Here is a 16,080-nt window from a genome sequence, read left to right as displayed (position 1 = left end):
TGGATTTTTTTTTTATAAACAATGTTATAATGTAAGTTTTTATTGGAATAAGTATCTATACTAGCTCTTTATTCTGTTATATTTCTTCGATTTGGAACTTCTATTGCATCACAACTGGCCGTAAAAATATTGTTTTGTTTCCCAAATAAATACACATAGTTATAGCAGAGACATATAATACATTTATATTATTATATGTCTCTGGTTATAGTAATATATCAGCTTGATTTCCTTTCATTGAAAGGAGATTGCTGCTTACAAAGAATACAAGAGATCTGGTGCAGTAAAATTTGTACCGTTTATATTATCCCAAATGTTGAAGTTTGAATTATCATCAAAAACGAAAAATTTATTAAATATGATTATCTGTTTTACAGAATTGAGATGACAGACTATCGAATTAGACATACCACAATTATATTTGATGAGCAACATGAAGGGAGTTATCGACTAACTGATTATGAGACAAAGAACCACCAGCATAGGTATCGATCTCAGTGGCGGATCCAGAACTTTTCCTAAAGGGGAAGGGGGGGGGGGGGGGGGGGGGCGCTGACTGACCTAAGGGGGGGGGCCTCTCCAGTCATGCTTCAGTGATACCCTATATAATCAACCAAATTTTTCCCACGAAAGCCCCCCCCCCCCCCCCCCCCCCTGGATCCGCCTATGTGATCATCTGATAGAAGTATTACAATTAAAACAGCGGTACCAACTCAAAGTTACATTTTTGATTATGTCGTGGCCTTTTATAGATAATTATGTGGTATGGCCATTAAACTGTATGGTGGCCTATATAATTGCTTCAATCTAGTGATTCAACAAAAACATTTTTTTTAGTTTGTATTATTATACATGTATATGAAACAACCCGGGATTTATCCTCCCTTTCTGTATCTAATTTAAAAAAATGATTGGTCAATCGTCAGCTGTTACGTTAGAATGAAATTACGTAATGGATAACCATGTTTTTTCTGCTTCTACCAGATAATTTTTTATATTTAGAATAATTAATGCTGTTAATTTTTCTTTTTAGAATATTTTACATATTGCACCGTGGCACATTGTTTTAACACCCTTAATCTCGGTGGATAATTGTCTCATCGGAAATCATACCACACCTTATATATATTTTGTTACTATAGGTAATTTTTAGAACGCACACAAGCCAGATAAAGCTTTTGGCTGACTATGATTTCGAGAGAAATACGAAATTGCAATCGATGTATTGCTACTAAAATGTGTTATTGTTTCAATAGGTATCTGCAGAGAAGTCATTTAAATGAACCGGACAATATTGTGATCAAGTTTATATATTTTCTTATGACTTGTTTGCAAATTGCTGCATTTTCGGTTATTAGTGAGAGTTACGTCCCTTATCCCGCTAAAAAAGACCAAAATAGATATTTATAATTTTTGTGACATTTAAAAAAAGGGGCATTTCAGTAATCAATAAGCTTATATTTAAGAACAATCATAAAAAGAAGTTTGTCAGTTGATTGCCCCTTGGACACTAAGACAGTAAGCAGGTGTCACATTCGCACCTGTGAAAGAGAATATTCTGTATCTGTATCGTTACGTCGAAGGTGTTGTGTAAAGTAGATAAAATGCGTTGTGTATAGATCGTGTTTATTTTAACGTCTAGCCATTGCTATAAGTAACGTCATAAATACATAAGTCAAGTAGCAACGTTAACATGTATATATTCGCGCTAAATTCCCGACATTCTCGGGGCCGGCAAAAGTTAAAATATGAAATTATTAATTCTTTAAATGTCAATCGAATAGATATTTCTGAAAATTAAATAATTAAAATGTCTTTCTAAAACAAATTCAAATAATTCACTTATTAAATTCACTTTTAACGAAGTCTTTCACTTTTAACGAAGTCTATCACTTTTGGGTAGTCCATTTCTTGATGTTCTCTCGAGCTCGGACAGATGCCTCTCGTTTTGGTAGAACTCTTGTCAATCTCTCTGTTGAAGAATCATCATTGTTGTCATCTAAGTTGTTAATGTTTGTCCGGATTTCGAGCGGGTACAGTTTTACTATAGGACGCGAAGTACGTCCTGCACTAGTTCGTATTATAGCTGCTCGTGTAAAACCATCGTTTCCGGTGATCAATTCATCAACAACGGCAATGTTCCATCGGTTTTTCGGTAATTTATCATCTTGGACTTGCACTACATCTCCAACTTGTATAGTTTGTAAGTTGTTTCCTGTTTGGCGATGAAACTCTCTAAGAGTCGTTATGTACTCGGATTTCCACCGGTTCCAAAAATTCTCCATTAAACTCGACTGTTTATTCAAATGTTTATGCAGTTCTTGTTTTCCACTATTCACGGCAATGTATTCAATATTCGGTTGTGGACACGGCGTTAAAGTTATTCTTCTTCCGTACAGCAAGTGTGACGGAGTTAACGGCTCCTCGTCCTCAATATCCGGTGATACGTAGGTCAATGGTCTATCATTAATGATCGCTTCTATTTCTGTCAGAATTGTTTGAAGTGTATCCATGGTAACGTAAGATCTGCCTAATGTTTTCTTCAAACAAGTTTTTGTAATTCCTATTAAGCGTTCCCACCATCCACCATACCAGGGCGCTCTTTTCGGTATGAATCTCCAAGTTGTTCCATATGTTGACAACGTATCGTTTAGCGATGGTGATTGGGTTAATTTCTTTAATGTTTCCGAGGCGGCTAAATACGTCGAGGCGTTATCCGATATAATGGTGTGTGGTCTAGATTTACGACCAGCGAATCTTCTAAAGGCTTGTAAAAATGATTTTTCTGATAAGTCCGGTACAACTTCCAGGTGTACGGCTCTCGTTGAAGCACAAGTGAATAGGCATATAAAAACCTTGTTTTCAGTATCATGTGTATCTCTAATGTACAGCGCTCCGGTAAAGTCTACGCCGGTAATTGTAAAAGGCGGTGCTTCAAGTAATCGAACTTTTGGCAGTGGCGGAGGATCGGGTGCTGTATATGGTTTACTGTTGATTTTTCGACAAATTACGCAATTTCGCAAAATTCCTCTTACGTATTGGCGAATTCGGGGTATCCAGTAAGTTTGTCGTATCTGAGTCACTGTTGATAAAACTCCTGAGTGTTTCATGTACTTGTGTATATCAAGAACAACTAATTTCGTAAAATGATGACTTCTAGGTAATAAATAAGGAAATTTCGTATTTTCACAAACAGGTGCGTTATGAATTCTCCCTCCACAGCAAATTGCGTCTTTGTTATTCAGGTACAATCTTAGTTGTCTAACTAAAACAGTAGGTTTAGTATCCTTTAATTTCAAGTGTAACATTTCGTCCTTAAATGAAGTTCTTTGGCAATTTAGTATCCAACACTCTGTTGCATCCTGCAATTCCTCTCTTGAAACGTATTTCGCCTTATTTCTCTGTAATATTGGCGAACGGCAATTTCGTATAAATCTTAATAGATAAGCTGTTATTCGTAGTAATTTTGATAATGTACTATATCTAGTAATTTGCACAATTTGGTGTATTCCTTGTTGATTATCTATTTCTTTGTCCGCTGTACTTGAATCTTCTATATCTGTACTGGTAAGTAGTACTGTTGTGTCATTTGGCTTCCATGACGGCCATTTTGATGCATCAGAGATCCATTCGGGTCCGTTGAACCATAGTGTATTCTGTTCAAACTGTGACGCGCTGAGTCCTCTAGTAAGAAGGTCAGCTGGATTATCTTTCGTTGGGCAATATCTCCATTCTTGTGTATTGGTCAATTTGCGTATTTCCGTTACTCTATTTCGTATGAACTTTTTTAATTGCTTTGAAGTTGATAACCACTGTAGTACTATCTGACTGTCTGACCAAAACGTTATGTTTTCTATGTGTAGAACTGATTTTACGTGATCGGCTAGTCGTGCTCCAATCAATGCGGCCATTAATTCCAGCTGTGGTAGTGTCAGTTGTTTAAGCGGTGCTACTCTATTCTTTGCAATAACTAATGATGACTCATGATGGTTACATATGTAAACAGTTGCTCCGTATGCAGTTGTACTAGCGTCTACAAAAACGTGAAGTTGGGTTTTCTGATCTGGTAAATTGGGAAAATACGGTCTTTTCAATTCTGTATAAGTCGTTTTCTCCAAATCTTTGGCTAAATTTTTCCATGTTGTCTGTATTTCTAATGGTAGTGGCTCATCCCATTCGTACTTCTGTTCCCATAATGTCTGCATTAAAATCTTTGCTCGTACGGATACAGGGCTAAGTAATCCTAGCGGATCGTAAATACGTGACGACTGTTTAAGAATTCCACGTTTCGTAATATTTGGTAGTTCAATATCAAATAAGTCGACTTTTTGAAAAGTGATCGTATCTTTAACTGTATCCCATTTCAGTCCAAGTATTTTGACAAAAGTTTCTTTTTCGCATACGTCATGTTGTTTGGCTAAATCTGTAAGTTTTGAGCAATTTGAACTCCATGAACGAAGGTTGAATCCAGCCTCCGACATCAATGATCTGGCTTGTACAAAATACTTTGCGGCGTCATCTTCATTTTCCAAACTGGACAAAATATTATCCACGTAAAGGTCATTCTTCATCATTGCTGATATATTTGTGTTGCATGCATCCAAGTGTTTAAGTAGTGTTGCATTAAGGATGAACGGTGAACTTGTTGCACCAAACAAAATAGATTTAAATCGATATGTTGTAAGAGTACTGCTGGGATTATCTGTGTCGCTCAACCAAAAAAAACGTGTAAAATCTCGATCTTTCTCATCTAATCCGATATGTAAGAAAGCCTTTTCAATGTCCGTGCTTATTGCGTACTTCTTGGTTCTAAATCCCATTAATATTTTTGTCAAGTCGTTCAAATCTGGCGGGGTTGACATTAGGCAGTCATTCAAACTTGCGTGATCTGGCGATTTTTTACAGCTGCAGTCGTACACTATACGAATTGGTGTTGTTGTCGAATCCTTTTTTACGGCATGATGTGGTATGTAGTGAGTGCTTTTACCATTGTCGTTTTCATCGTTTTAGTACCTTCTCTATGAACCCTCTCTTCATTTGGTCTTCAATAATTTCTGAATATTTTCTAAGTAAATGTGGTTCACGACTTAGTCTTCTAATTGTGCTCTCGGTCCTTGCTTTAGCGATCATGATGTTGGAAGGTAAGTCCGGATGATCCAGTTTCCATGGCAACTTGGCAGAATAACGTTCGTTTTCAAATTTGATACAGTCTTGTTGATAAGTCTTTACAAAACTCTCCTCATCGTTCTGTTGTGGTAAACGTATTCCTAACAATTCTAGATTCCAGAATTTCTCGATATCGCTTTCCTCTGCATGATGTGAAGTAACATTCAAAAGAATTGATGAAGTTAAGGATTTCTCTCCGTTTCTTATTACCGGTCCAGATAACAAGTAACCAATTTTTGATGCTACGGCTGTAGATCCATTCCCTCTTATCACGTGATCTTGAACTATATCCCAATAGTAATCGGCTCCTATCAAGAGTGAAATTTCAAAGCTATCAGCGTTATTTGTCGGATGTGCGAGCTTTAAATCTTTTAAGTATGGCAAATTGCGTGTAAAGTATTTCGTCTGGTTTTGAAGTGGAACTGCAATATCTGGAACAATCAATGCATTAATGTTTACAATCTCACCTTTGTCAGTTTGTAGTTGAACGGTTGCTGTATCCAAATGGCGTATATTCTTCTCCTTGTCTCCAAAGGCTGACAGTTCAATTGTGTCCCTTCCGCTTGGTCTTATCTGTAATTTGTCTGCTATGCTCTGAGTGATGAATGAACGTTGGGCACCTTCGTCAAATGAAATACTAGCTTCTGTGATCTGTTTCCCGTATGATATTGGTGCGATAGCGGTTTTCAATAAAACGCTTGTGTGTTGTGAGGTATACATTACTGCAGTTTCTGGTTCTTCTGTTTTTACCAAGCTTACAACGGTTGATTTTTCCTTGCTGTCCTGTCCTTTTCCATCTGTAGCTTGTTCCTCGCAAATACTGGTGTGATGTTTCTTGTTACATTTCTTACATCGGTTACACGATTTACACTCGGCAACACCGTGTTTTCCTAGACAGTTGAAACATTTTTTCTTTTGCTTTACAATGTTCAGTCTTTCATTCACGTCAGAAATTATTGTGCAATCTCCCGGAAAATGTATACCAGTGCAGTAGATGCAAGGACGTTTTTTGTCATTGAAACGTGGATTGTTTGTATTGAAATTTCGCTGAGTTTTATTGCGAGCTTCGGTCAGAAATGTTGCGGTAGTATGTAAACCTTCGCGGTTAGTAAATTGTCCTGTTTCAAGAATTCTCGCTTCTTTTGTGATGGCTTTTCTGAGGTTGTTTAGAGTTAAATGATCGCTATCATATTCACGGGCAATACTTTTTCTCGTTTCTACTGGTAGTTTACTAATAATTATAGGTACTAATAGCGCGCCATACATTTCTTGTGTTTGACCCAAACATTCAAGACCTCTTACGTACAATTCTAGGTGGTCTCCGTACCTTCTTAGGCTGTTCAAATCATTTGACGGTGAAGGAAGATCCATTAAAGCTTTCATGTAGGCATGAATAATCTTTTGAGGCGATCCAAAACGCTCTTTGAGCAAATTAACGGCAGTGGTGTAATTGGCATTTGTCAGTGTGAAACCTTCAATAGTTTGGGCGGCATGGCCATTGAGTTGGGCCTTCAAGTAACTAAATTTCTGTATCTCGGTCAAAGTACTGTTGAAATGAATAGTTGATTCATAGGAATCCCAAAATGTTTGCCATTGTAAAATTTCCCCATCAAAGTGCGGTAAATCAAGTTTAGGTAATCTGTGATTTTGACTGCTATTTGATACTGAAGAAAAGCCTTGGTTGTACAAGTTATTTGTAGACTGCAAGTCACGATGGGTATTTTGCATGGAGCGAAAGTTATCAAAATTGGTTGGCCGTACATTAATTTCAGTTTCATTGCTGCGTATAACATTGGCATTGGTAAGCGATGAATTTGTGGGGTAAGATGGCATAAAACTATTTGCATTTGGATCTAGAGACGTTGATGCGACATTTTGAGAAACAGAATCAGAATATATTTTTCTAATTTTCCGAAGTTTGGACTCTAAATTAAACATATACTCATCAGACTCTTGAATTTCCTCCTCTACATCCTCCTCCGACGTTAAATCCAGTATCTTTTCATTCAAATCCACGATAATCCTCTGTTTCTGTTCAACTGCATCCGAAATTAGTTTCACATCGTCTTTGTCTAAGTTCGAATTCTTTTCAATCTCATCGAATTTCTTGAATAACTTTGTAACTTGCCCTTTGTGTCCTCTACGTACTGCTTTTAACTTCGATTCCATTGTTTCCGACAGTCACGGCACCATAAATGTTGTGTAAAGTAGATAAAATGCGTTGTGTATAGATCGTGTTTATTCTAACGTCTAGCCATTGCTATAAGTAACGTCATAAATACATAAGTCAAGTAGCAACGTTAACATGTATATATTCGCGCTAAATTCCCGACAGAAGGTACCAATACTGGCTTTTACTCGACGGGAGAGAGAGGGCCTATTGTCGACGTTGTAGAGCTGTTTTGAAGCTCTCAACTGATTTGGCGCACACTATTTCTTCTTCCAGTTGGTTCCAGTGAATCACAGTCTTGACAAAGAATGAGTTCTTAAATTGCTCAGTTTTACAGTTTGTAGTTTCAATTGCCTTTGAGTTGTTTTTAACTGAGTTGTTCACTATGTTTGTGCTCTCAAAGTCTACAAAGCGTGTCGGTTTGATTGTTCTTAATGCTCAGGATGTAACATTTCTTTGCATTGAAGCGCATACCCCAGTCTTTGGCCCATTTTTCTAGGCTAACCAGATCTTGTTGTAACAGTGTGTGGTCCCGTTGTGTTTTTATATTTCTGTACAGCAGACAATCATCAGCAAAAAGTCTAACAGTTGATTTTACTGAGTCCGGGAGATCATTGATATGACAGAGGAAGAAAAGGGGGCCGAGTACGGTTCCTTGTGGCACTCCTGAGTCCACTGTAGCTTCTTCAGATTCCTCTCCATCAATGACAACCTTCATCCTTCTCTGAGTTAGAAACATTTCTAGCCATTTATTTAGTGGTCCTCTCACACCATATTCATCTAGTTTGTGCAGGAGTTTGTTGTGTGGCACTGTGTCAAATGCTTTTGAAAAATCCAGGATAGCAACATCAATTTGGTTACCAGCATCGTGTGATTTCATGAAGTCGTGCAATGTGACTAGTAGCTGTGTTTCACACGAGTATCCGGATCTGAATCCATGGTTGAGTGATGTTAGTACACTGTGTTTGTCTAAATGGTTTAGTATGTGCTTACAGATGATATGTTCAAGTATTTTACACGGCACAGATGTTAGTGATACCGGTCTATAATTTTCTGGTGCATGTTTGTCTCCTTTTTTAAAGACGTTCGAGATGTTAGCGTTTAACCAGTCTCTTGGCAGTTCTCCAGTATTTATTGACTTTTGGTATATTATTGAGAGTCCTGGTGCAAGTTGTTTTGAGCACTCTTTGAGGATTCTATAAGGTATACCGTCTGGTCCTGGAGCTTTTGATGGATTCAGTTGCCTGAGTAGTTTTTCGACTCCTTCATGTTTTATTTCGAGGAATGGGATTGAGTTCTTTATGTGCTTTGTTGTTTTCGGCAGTGTTTTGTCGTTGTCCCTTGTGAACACTGATTTGAATTGTTGTATCAGTAGTTCTGCCTTCCCTTTACTATCATTCACTAGTTGGCCATTGCTTTTCAAAGGTGATACTCCAATGTTGTCTTGTTTCCTAGATTTTATGTATTTCCAAAAAGGTTTTTGGATTGTTGTTTTCTAGTCCCTCCATTATGGTGTTGTTGATGTATTCCCATTCAGCCTTTCGGACTTGTCTTTTGCATTCTTTTTGAAAGTGCCTGTAGTTTGACCAGTTCTTTGTTCTCTTTGCTTGTTGGTATAGCCTGGTTTTCTTTTTGAACATTTTCCTAGTTTTGTGATTTATCCAGGGTAAGCTTGTTTTAGAGCGGATGAGTTTTGATGGTATGTTCTTGTCCAAATTAGCGTAGAGTTCGTATTTAAATGTGTCCCATAATTCTTGTACTGTGGCGTTGTTTTGGTTCATATCCCTGATTTTGTTGGATAATGTATCCAGTTCTTCATGGAGATCTTCCCATTTTGCTTTCGAGTAAATGTAGCATTTACGTGGCCGTTTACTCTGGTAGTGTGGTTTTGTATCACAGTCTGTTATGATCATGTCATGGTCAGATATTCCTGGAGCATTTGTTGATGTTTTGATGAGTGATGGGTTGGTGGTTAACACTATGTCCAGTAGATTTTCACCTCTAGTTGGTGTTTCATGGATCTGAGTGATCGAGTGTGACATTAGGACTTCCATAAGGGCTTTTTGTATTTCTTTATCTTGTGCGTTTGGGTTTATTGACATTGTGTTCCAATCAATATCTGGACAGTTGAAGTCTCCAGTAAGTATGAAGTTAGTGTTTTTATTGGAGATATGGTGTAGTGATTTATCAAGTTCTTATGTGTTATTATCCACTTTTTTTACAATTATTTTAAAATTATTCTATAACTTATGGGATTTCTAGCTACATGTACTTAGAATATATTGTAACGTCACTATTAAAAAAAAAGTTTGACCAGAAAAAAAAATCCATAGCCCTCCCAGAAAATCAAATGGTTGCTGCCTTATGATCTGATGTTATTATGCTTTTAGATCCTGATCTAGTCCAAAATAATTATGACATCTTGCAAGGCTATTCGGAGGAAGGCATCCCAGAAAATAATTAAAATAGCCTTGCAAGACGTCATAATTATTTGGACGAATCCTGATCCTGATACTTAAAGGTCAATATTATGACACAACTTTTCTCTTTGTGCCGTTGTTTATTTAAAGATTGAGGGCTTCCATTTCAATCCAGCCCATGCTTATCTATCCCAAGTCTTTACAGCCCAAGTCCATTCCGCCCACACTTAGTAAATGTTTACAAGTGATAAGAATATTATATAATTGAAATGTCCATAAATATTTAAAAAAATTATGAACAAGCAGAGGTGGACAATAAAAAAAAAATGATGCAATTATTCAAATAAATAATTTTCATGCATCTACATGTATTCAACTATTGTTTTTAATATTTAATATCAACAATATTTACTGGTGTTTCACCTTCATCTAAGCTGATTCTTTGATAAGCTCATGCACATAAACTTATTTCTTTGCAAGTTCCAAAATCTACTTAAATAGAGTATATTCTATGATTTGCTGCAATGGCTGATCCAGAACTTTTCATAAGGGGGGGGGGGGGGGGGGGGGGGGTGCGCTCCAGTCATACTTCAGTGATTCCCTATATAATTAACAAAATTTTTCCCACAAAAGGGGGGGGGGGCGGGCAACTTTTCAACTAATGCATTAGAACACAACTATCTAAAGCTACACTTAGTTCAGCAGTTTAGGCCTCCTGCTTTCAGATTGATTATATGTAATGAAAATTGTATTATTTTGAGTTTAAATGAATTTAAAACTTTTTTTCCTCAGCTCAAGCACATGGTAAAAAATGCATAAAATTGGTAAAGTGTCACGTGGATGTTTGAAATCTGTCAAAGTAGACCCAGATGGACAAAAAATATCTTGGTGTCTCAGGAAGTACAAGTACAGACAAAGTAAAATAACTTCTAGAAAAGATCTTTTGCATACCAGGAACTTAAACCAAAGTTTGGCCCATGTGCGATACCTTCATGACAGTAGTGATGTCAACAAGGCACGATTAAGTCCAATCAATATTCAAATGTTGTCAGAAAAATTACATGAACAGATTTTTGGTAAAACTAGTGAGAAGAAAACTTCTGAATCTGTACATCCTGAAACATTGAAGAAAGTTCAATATCATTTAGAAAGTCATGGTTTATGGAACAAAGATTGCCCTATTATTCCTGATGTTCAGCTTCAGTTGCCGAAACTCCTAGACAAAGACATAGATAAACATTTCTTAGAGTTGGGTAAAAAACAAACTGAATCATACAGGAAACTGGCAGAGATGATAATCGAAAGTCAAATGCCAAAATGTCCAAGTAAGTGGGTGATGTCTGCTGGATGGACCAAATATGACTCAGATACAGGGAAGGCTGTACCCGTTGACTTTCCGGAGGAAGATGTATGTGTTTTTGATATTGAATTAGTGGTTCAGGAAGGACATTATCCAACTATGGCTACTGCTGTTACTCCTAAACATTGGTAATTGCTTTAGATTTTAAATATGCCATACAAAGTTTGTCAACATGAAGACAAATTATTTTTACTATTGTTTCTTTGGTATATCACACTTCTTGAAATTATTGTTTCTTGAAATCCATTTATTTTCAACTAATGAAATATTTAATTTTCCTCAGAGTTTCTGACAAGGTAGCAGTTAAAGTGCCTTATTTTCTTAATAAAAAAATATTTCATAAGATAAATGAATCAAAGGAATGAATGTTACAATTGAAAAAAAAACTTAATAATGTACTTGTGTGTCATGAATGTATGACCCTTTGACATGGATTATTGAATCATTGAATATTACACAATGAATAATTTATCTTTGATATTTTTGTTAAAGGTTTGTCTTAAAATAACTGCTATTTATAATGATTCCATTGTCAAATTCTTTTGAGTCAAAATAATTTGATCCTCAATTTTTATTTCAGGTATTCTTGGTGTAGTAATCGAGTTATGGAGGATAAGAATAAGCTTGCTACACAAATCTGGCCTGAAGATCTGATACCACTAGAAACATCGATGGACCAACATGGACCAGACAAAAGTAGATGGAGAGACAGACTTGTCATTGGACATAATGTTGGATTTGATAGATCATTTGTGAAGGAACAGTATTATATTGAGGTAAAATTTGTTAAAATATTTGAGCAAACATTTTCCAATATGATTAACTACAAAAAAAATAGATAGAGTTGATAAAGCATGTAAAGGATGGCTGTTTAAATCTTATGGCAACTATAACAGGCATATTTTGACATTTGAGCAGATCAGTCTTTAAAACAATTTCAGATAATTAGACACACTGTTTAATGATTATATAATTCAACAATCTGAGAGAAAAAAAATCTCCTGTAGAAGACTTAGCTGTAACCCGAATAATTCAGTCGTTATATTCCGCTGATCTACGAAGGCTACATTAACGCCTGAACGTCTTCCTCGATCAAGACCGTCAACCGGAAAATTCACACCGCTTTGCAATATGGGAATTTTGATTTAAATTGGCAGCTAAAGAAGGAGGAGTTCCGGATGTTAATTGATGATAAATGATGTAAACTGATGTTAATTGATGTTAATTAATTATTATCGGATTTGTGTTAATTGAACACACGTGTTTGGTAAGACAATTTCAAGAGAGTTGCGCAGACTCGTATCCTGATCGCCGCTGATTGGCTCTCTCTCACAGAGAGCAGGCGACGCGGCCAATGATCACAAGGAGTTCAAGCCCTCGTGTGGGAGAAAATCGGACACGGAAAGGGCTTGAATTATTCGAGTTAACTTAGCTGCAATCTTTTTTCATGCTTTTATAACCATGTGAATTTTTTTCGTATGTAAAAGATGATCCAAAATGAACACATTCTCAAATTATTTTGTTAAAGTTTGGTTTTGCATGTGGTATGAATAAATTTTGTTGTCAATATAATGTAATTTGTTGAGACTGTCATACAAGTCAAGTGAGAGGTTTAGCTAGCTTTAAAACCATGTTTGATCCACCATTTTCTACATAAGAAAATGCATGTACTAAGTCATGAATATGACAGTTGTCATCCATTAGTATGATGTGTTTGAGCTTTTGATTTTGCCATTTGATTTGAGACAGTTTTCTTTTTGAATTTTCCTTGGAGTTCAGTGTTTAGTGATATTACTTTTCTTTTGCAAATTTTTTTTTGGTTTAAAGTAGTTAAGGTCATAAAGTGATTGCTTATCAGGGGCGTAGCTAGAATGAAACGAGTTTGCAAGGCAAACAAATTTTGGGACCCTTTTATGCAGAAAAATTGGGGTTTTTTTTTCGGTTTTCGGTCATAGGACGGTTAAAAGAGGAGCTATATGTAGATAGGACTTATAAAAAAAATTATGAATGTAAAACTATAATTAATAAATCTTCTGAATCGAGTAATACATAAACAACACATATTTGTGATACAGAATTTACTCCAAATTGTCCAAAATCTGCTCTTCGGGTCTAGGCAGAAACAAACTTCTCTATTACTTTGTCAATATTCACACTGAAATCCGGATGAATATGCAGTAATGCTAGTCAACTGTTGTTGTTCATTGTTGATCGTACATTTGTTTTCCATACGTAGTACACTGATAGATCTCCATGGTAGCACTCGCGAGATGTTATAAACCAGCGTACGTGTTCGGCATCAAGTGACCTCCCAATTGAATTCGTCAAAATTACATGCCAGGTCAGTTTCGTATGTCTCACACAGTGTTGAGATTTGTTCGTTTGTTATATTTCCTACAACACGATGACGCAGATACAGCACAAAGAAGCGATTTTCGGATAATAATAGACCCGACTCCACTCTTCAGTTCCCTTATCATATGGTTTATGAACGCAAAAAATTATAGTAATGAGATTTCATGCAATACTGTTTTGGCGTGTTTGCAGGGTGATTGGCTCCGGTAGTCTGTCTACCACATCGCCTCAGCATATTTTCAACGATATTGAAGGGTTCTGATAATTCTAATGCCGATTGATACATCTATTCCAAACTGATAAACCGTACACTGTAAAATGTGCTCCAAAACTACATGTCTTAGACTGAGTATTACAAATTCAAATCTTGTAAAAGATACAAGTTACTGTCCGATTTTGTCATAATCTCCAATAAAACTTTTATTTTGAAACCAAATGCAGTTATTTAATGATATTTCATCAATTAAGAAAGTGACAACATAGGTATTTCCTTTAACAATCAATTTATAAATTTTTATTTTGCCATTTTTTTTGCATGCCGAATCGATGTGCACACAACTGTGTGTTAGCGTATAGGGAGCTACGCGCCTGCTTATATTATATTTATCTTTTATAAGTCGAGGCAGTAAATATAACTATAAAAAAAATTTAAATGAAAGGATTTTAATTGTCTAATAAAAGTCAACAAGTTTCTACAGATCTAGTTGACACATCAAAATATCATGCTTATTAGTATTTATGTATTACAGAAATCAAAGCTGAGATTTTTGGACACGATGTCATTACATATTGGTGTGTGTGGTCAGACTAGTTTCCAGAGAATTTTATATCAGGCATCAAAGAAAGGAACCAATAGAAAGGATGTCAGAGAATATTTAGCTGGAAAACAACAGAAACATGTACAGGTACAATAAAAGGAAATCAGAGAATACCTAATACTTACCAGGTTTTATACTTATTGTTGAAGGTGATATGGTTGCCTATAATTGTCTATATCCTCTTCATTTGAACATTGGTGGATAGTAACCACATCTCCTTAATTTTATATTAGACAAAAAAACATATCTTATTGTGCTATTTGAAAATACTTGTGAAAATGCTAAAAGTAACAGGAATATATCAGCAAACAAATGTGTAGAGAAAATCGTAATTGAATTGACCTAAAGCTTGCAGAACAACGTTAGAATCATGAATACAATAACTCACTATGACTAAAAATTATTTAATCACTGATTATTTTTTCCTGTTAAGGTGACAGTGTTAAAAAAGCATGCCTTTTAAGTTTGATTGGATTGAGAGAAAAAACATAATTTGAAATGATTCTTTGTCTCTTTTCCTTTAAATAATGTCTTCTTAAACGGTAAAATAATTTGAAATGTAGATTTTAGTTAATAATGATTTCATTGTAGTCAGATGATACTTGGAAAGAAGTCAGTACAATGAACAATCTAAATGATGTATATCAGCTACATTGTAATGGTAAACCTCTTCAGAAAGATACCAGAGATGTCTTTGTCAAAGGCACAATGAAAGATGTCAGAGAGAGATTTCAGGTAAGTAGCCATTGTGAATATGAAGTGGGTATGATTGAAGATGGATTATTGTTACAGGTGAACTTAATGCTAGACTAAGCTTAACTACTACATATTTATATTAATTTGCTCAAAAAATTGTACAGTGTAAACTGCCTAATCTGACACCTGAGTATTCTAACATCCTGCTTTAACCAACACATTTTCATTGTCCCAAAATATGCCTATCTTTGCAGAAAAAACCTAATTATTCCAACACCCTGCTAATCTGACATCTTTTTCTGGTCCCTCAGTGTGTCAGATTAAATAGGTTGCACTGTATTCAGTACCAAGTATTCCCTGTGTACCCCATATTGTTTTTCAATATGCATTGTGTATTAAGTTTCATAACATTTGGTTGAGACAAACTAAAGTTAGTGAACAGAAACCAACTTTGTGACGTACGTACGGACCAGCCAAGGGTTAAACTTAATGCCCCCTCCGCTATGGTGGTGGCATAAAAAATATATAAATCCTTAGCTTTGAAAAGAATAGTTTCCCCATGTAGACAGGTAAATCAATTAGACAGTAATAATTGAAAGAAAGGGTAACACTAGTTGATGAAAATATGGCACTTGATGGGTTTCCAAAAGTGCTGGAGAAATATCATACATATTGGTTTATCTGTTTGATGGAGAAAAGTTCATTGATTTGCTTCATATTCAATAGCTGTTAGGACTGTATCTAATAAAGTATTTTAAATTTACATTTAATAATTCATTTCAAATTTCCTGTACTTTATAGGAACTGATGAAATATTGTTCTGCTGATGTGATAGCTACATTAAAAGTTTTTAAAGTGCTGTGGCCTCAGTTCTTAGAAAGGTAAGAACACATTATTGGTCTTAAACTCAAGACTAGATATATATTTTAAAAGATGGTATATTATGTGTTTTTGTCGACCCTGCAACTTTTGTTGCAGAAAGCTCAACATAGGGATAGTGTTCCGTCGGCGGCAGCTGCGTTAGCTAACTTCTTAAAAGCTTTATATTTTAGAAGGTGGAAGACCTTGATGCTTCATACTTTGTATATAGATGCC

The 16,080-nt window shown here is 35.8% G+C and overlaps 3 protein-coding genes across 5 annotated transcripts in view; 1 reads left to right on the top strand and 2 right to left on the bottom strand.

Annotated features, from left to right (window-relative positions):
• The first annotated feature begins 1,151 nt into the window (after positions 1-1,151).
• Positions 1,152-16,080, top strand: part of LOC139519540 (DNA polymerase subunit gamma-1-like) — a 47,014-nt gene continuing 32,085 nt past the window's right edge. The window contains exons 1-6 of one of the 3 annotated variants that reach the window (XM_071311704.1): positions 1,152-1,256; positions 10,549-11,244; positions 11,697-11,892; positions 14,221-14,376; positions 14,881-15,024; positions 15,787-15,866. In XM_071311704.1, the coding sequence (XP_071167805.1) occupies positions 10,568-11,244; positions 11,697-11,892; positions 14,221-14,376; positions 14,881-15,024; positions 15,787-15,866 (1,253 nt within the window). In that variant the 5' untranslated portion in view covers positions 1,152-1,256; positions 10,549-10,567. Of the gene's footprint in view, positions 1,257-1,389; positions 1,519-10,548; positions 11,245-11,696; positions 11,893-14,220; positions 14,377-14,880; positions 15,025-15,786; positions 15,867-16,080 lie in introns of those variants that run through there. The other 2 variants (XM_071311705.1, XM_071311706.1) reach the window with 2 other exon arrangements.
• LOC139521345 (uncharacterized) lies at positions 1,890-4,862 on the bottom strand. Its single transcript, XM_071314823.1, has one exon. It carries the CDS (start codon positions 4,860-4,862, stop codon positions 1,890-1,892), a length of 2,973 nt encoding a protein of 990 aa, XP_071170924.1.
• On the bottom strand, positions 4,999-7,335 carry LOC139521344 (uncharacterized). The gene has a single exon (XM_071314822.1). The coding sequence runs from the start codon at positions 7,333-7,335 to the stop codon at positions 4,999-5,001; it is 2,337 nt and encodes a 778-aa protein (XP_071170923.1).

The sequence above is a fragment of the Mytilus edulis genome, chromosome 4, assembly GCF_963676685.1.
Source record: "Mytilus edulis chromosome 4, xbMytEdul2.2, whole genome shotgun sequence".
Lineage (NCBI taxonomy): Eukaryota > Metazoa > Mollusca > Bivalvia > Mytilida > Mytilidae > Mytilus > Mytilus edulis.
Note: the sequence above shows the minus strand (reverse complement) of the source record. Positions and strands in the feature narration are given on the sequence as shown.

What these genes read in the sequence shown, in the direction of transcription:
- LOC139521345 (XM_071314823.1), bottom strand. Translation starts at nt 4,862, where the DNA reads ATGTCAACCCCGCCAGATTTGAACGACTTGACAAAAATATTAATGGGA.
- LOC139521344 (XM_071314822.1), bottom strand. Translation starts at nt 7,335, where the DNA reads ATGGAATCGAAGTTAAAAGCAGTACGTAGAGGACACAAAGGGCAAGTT.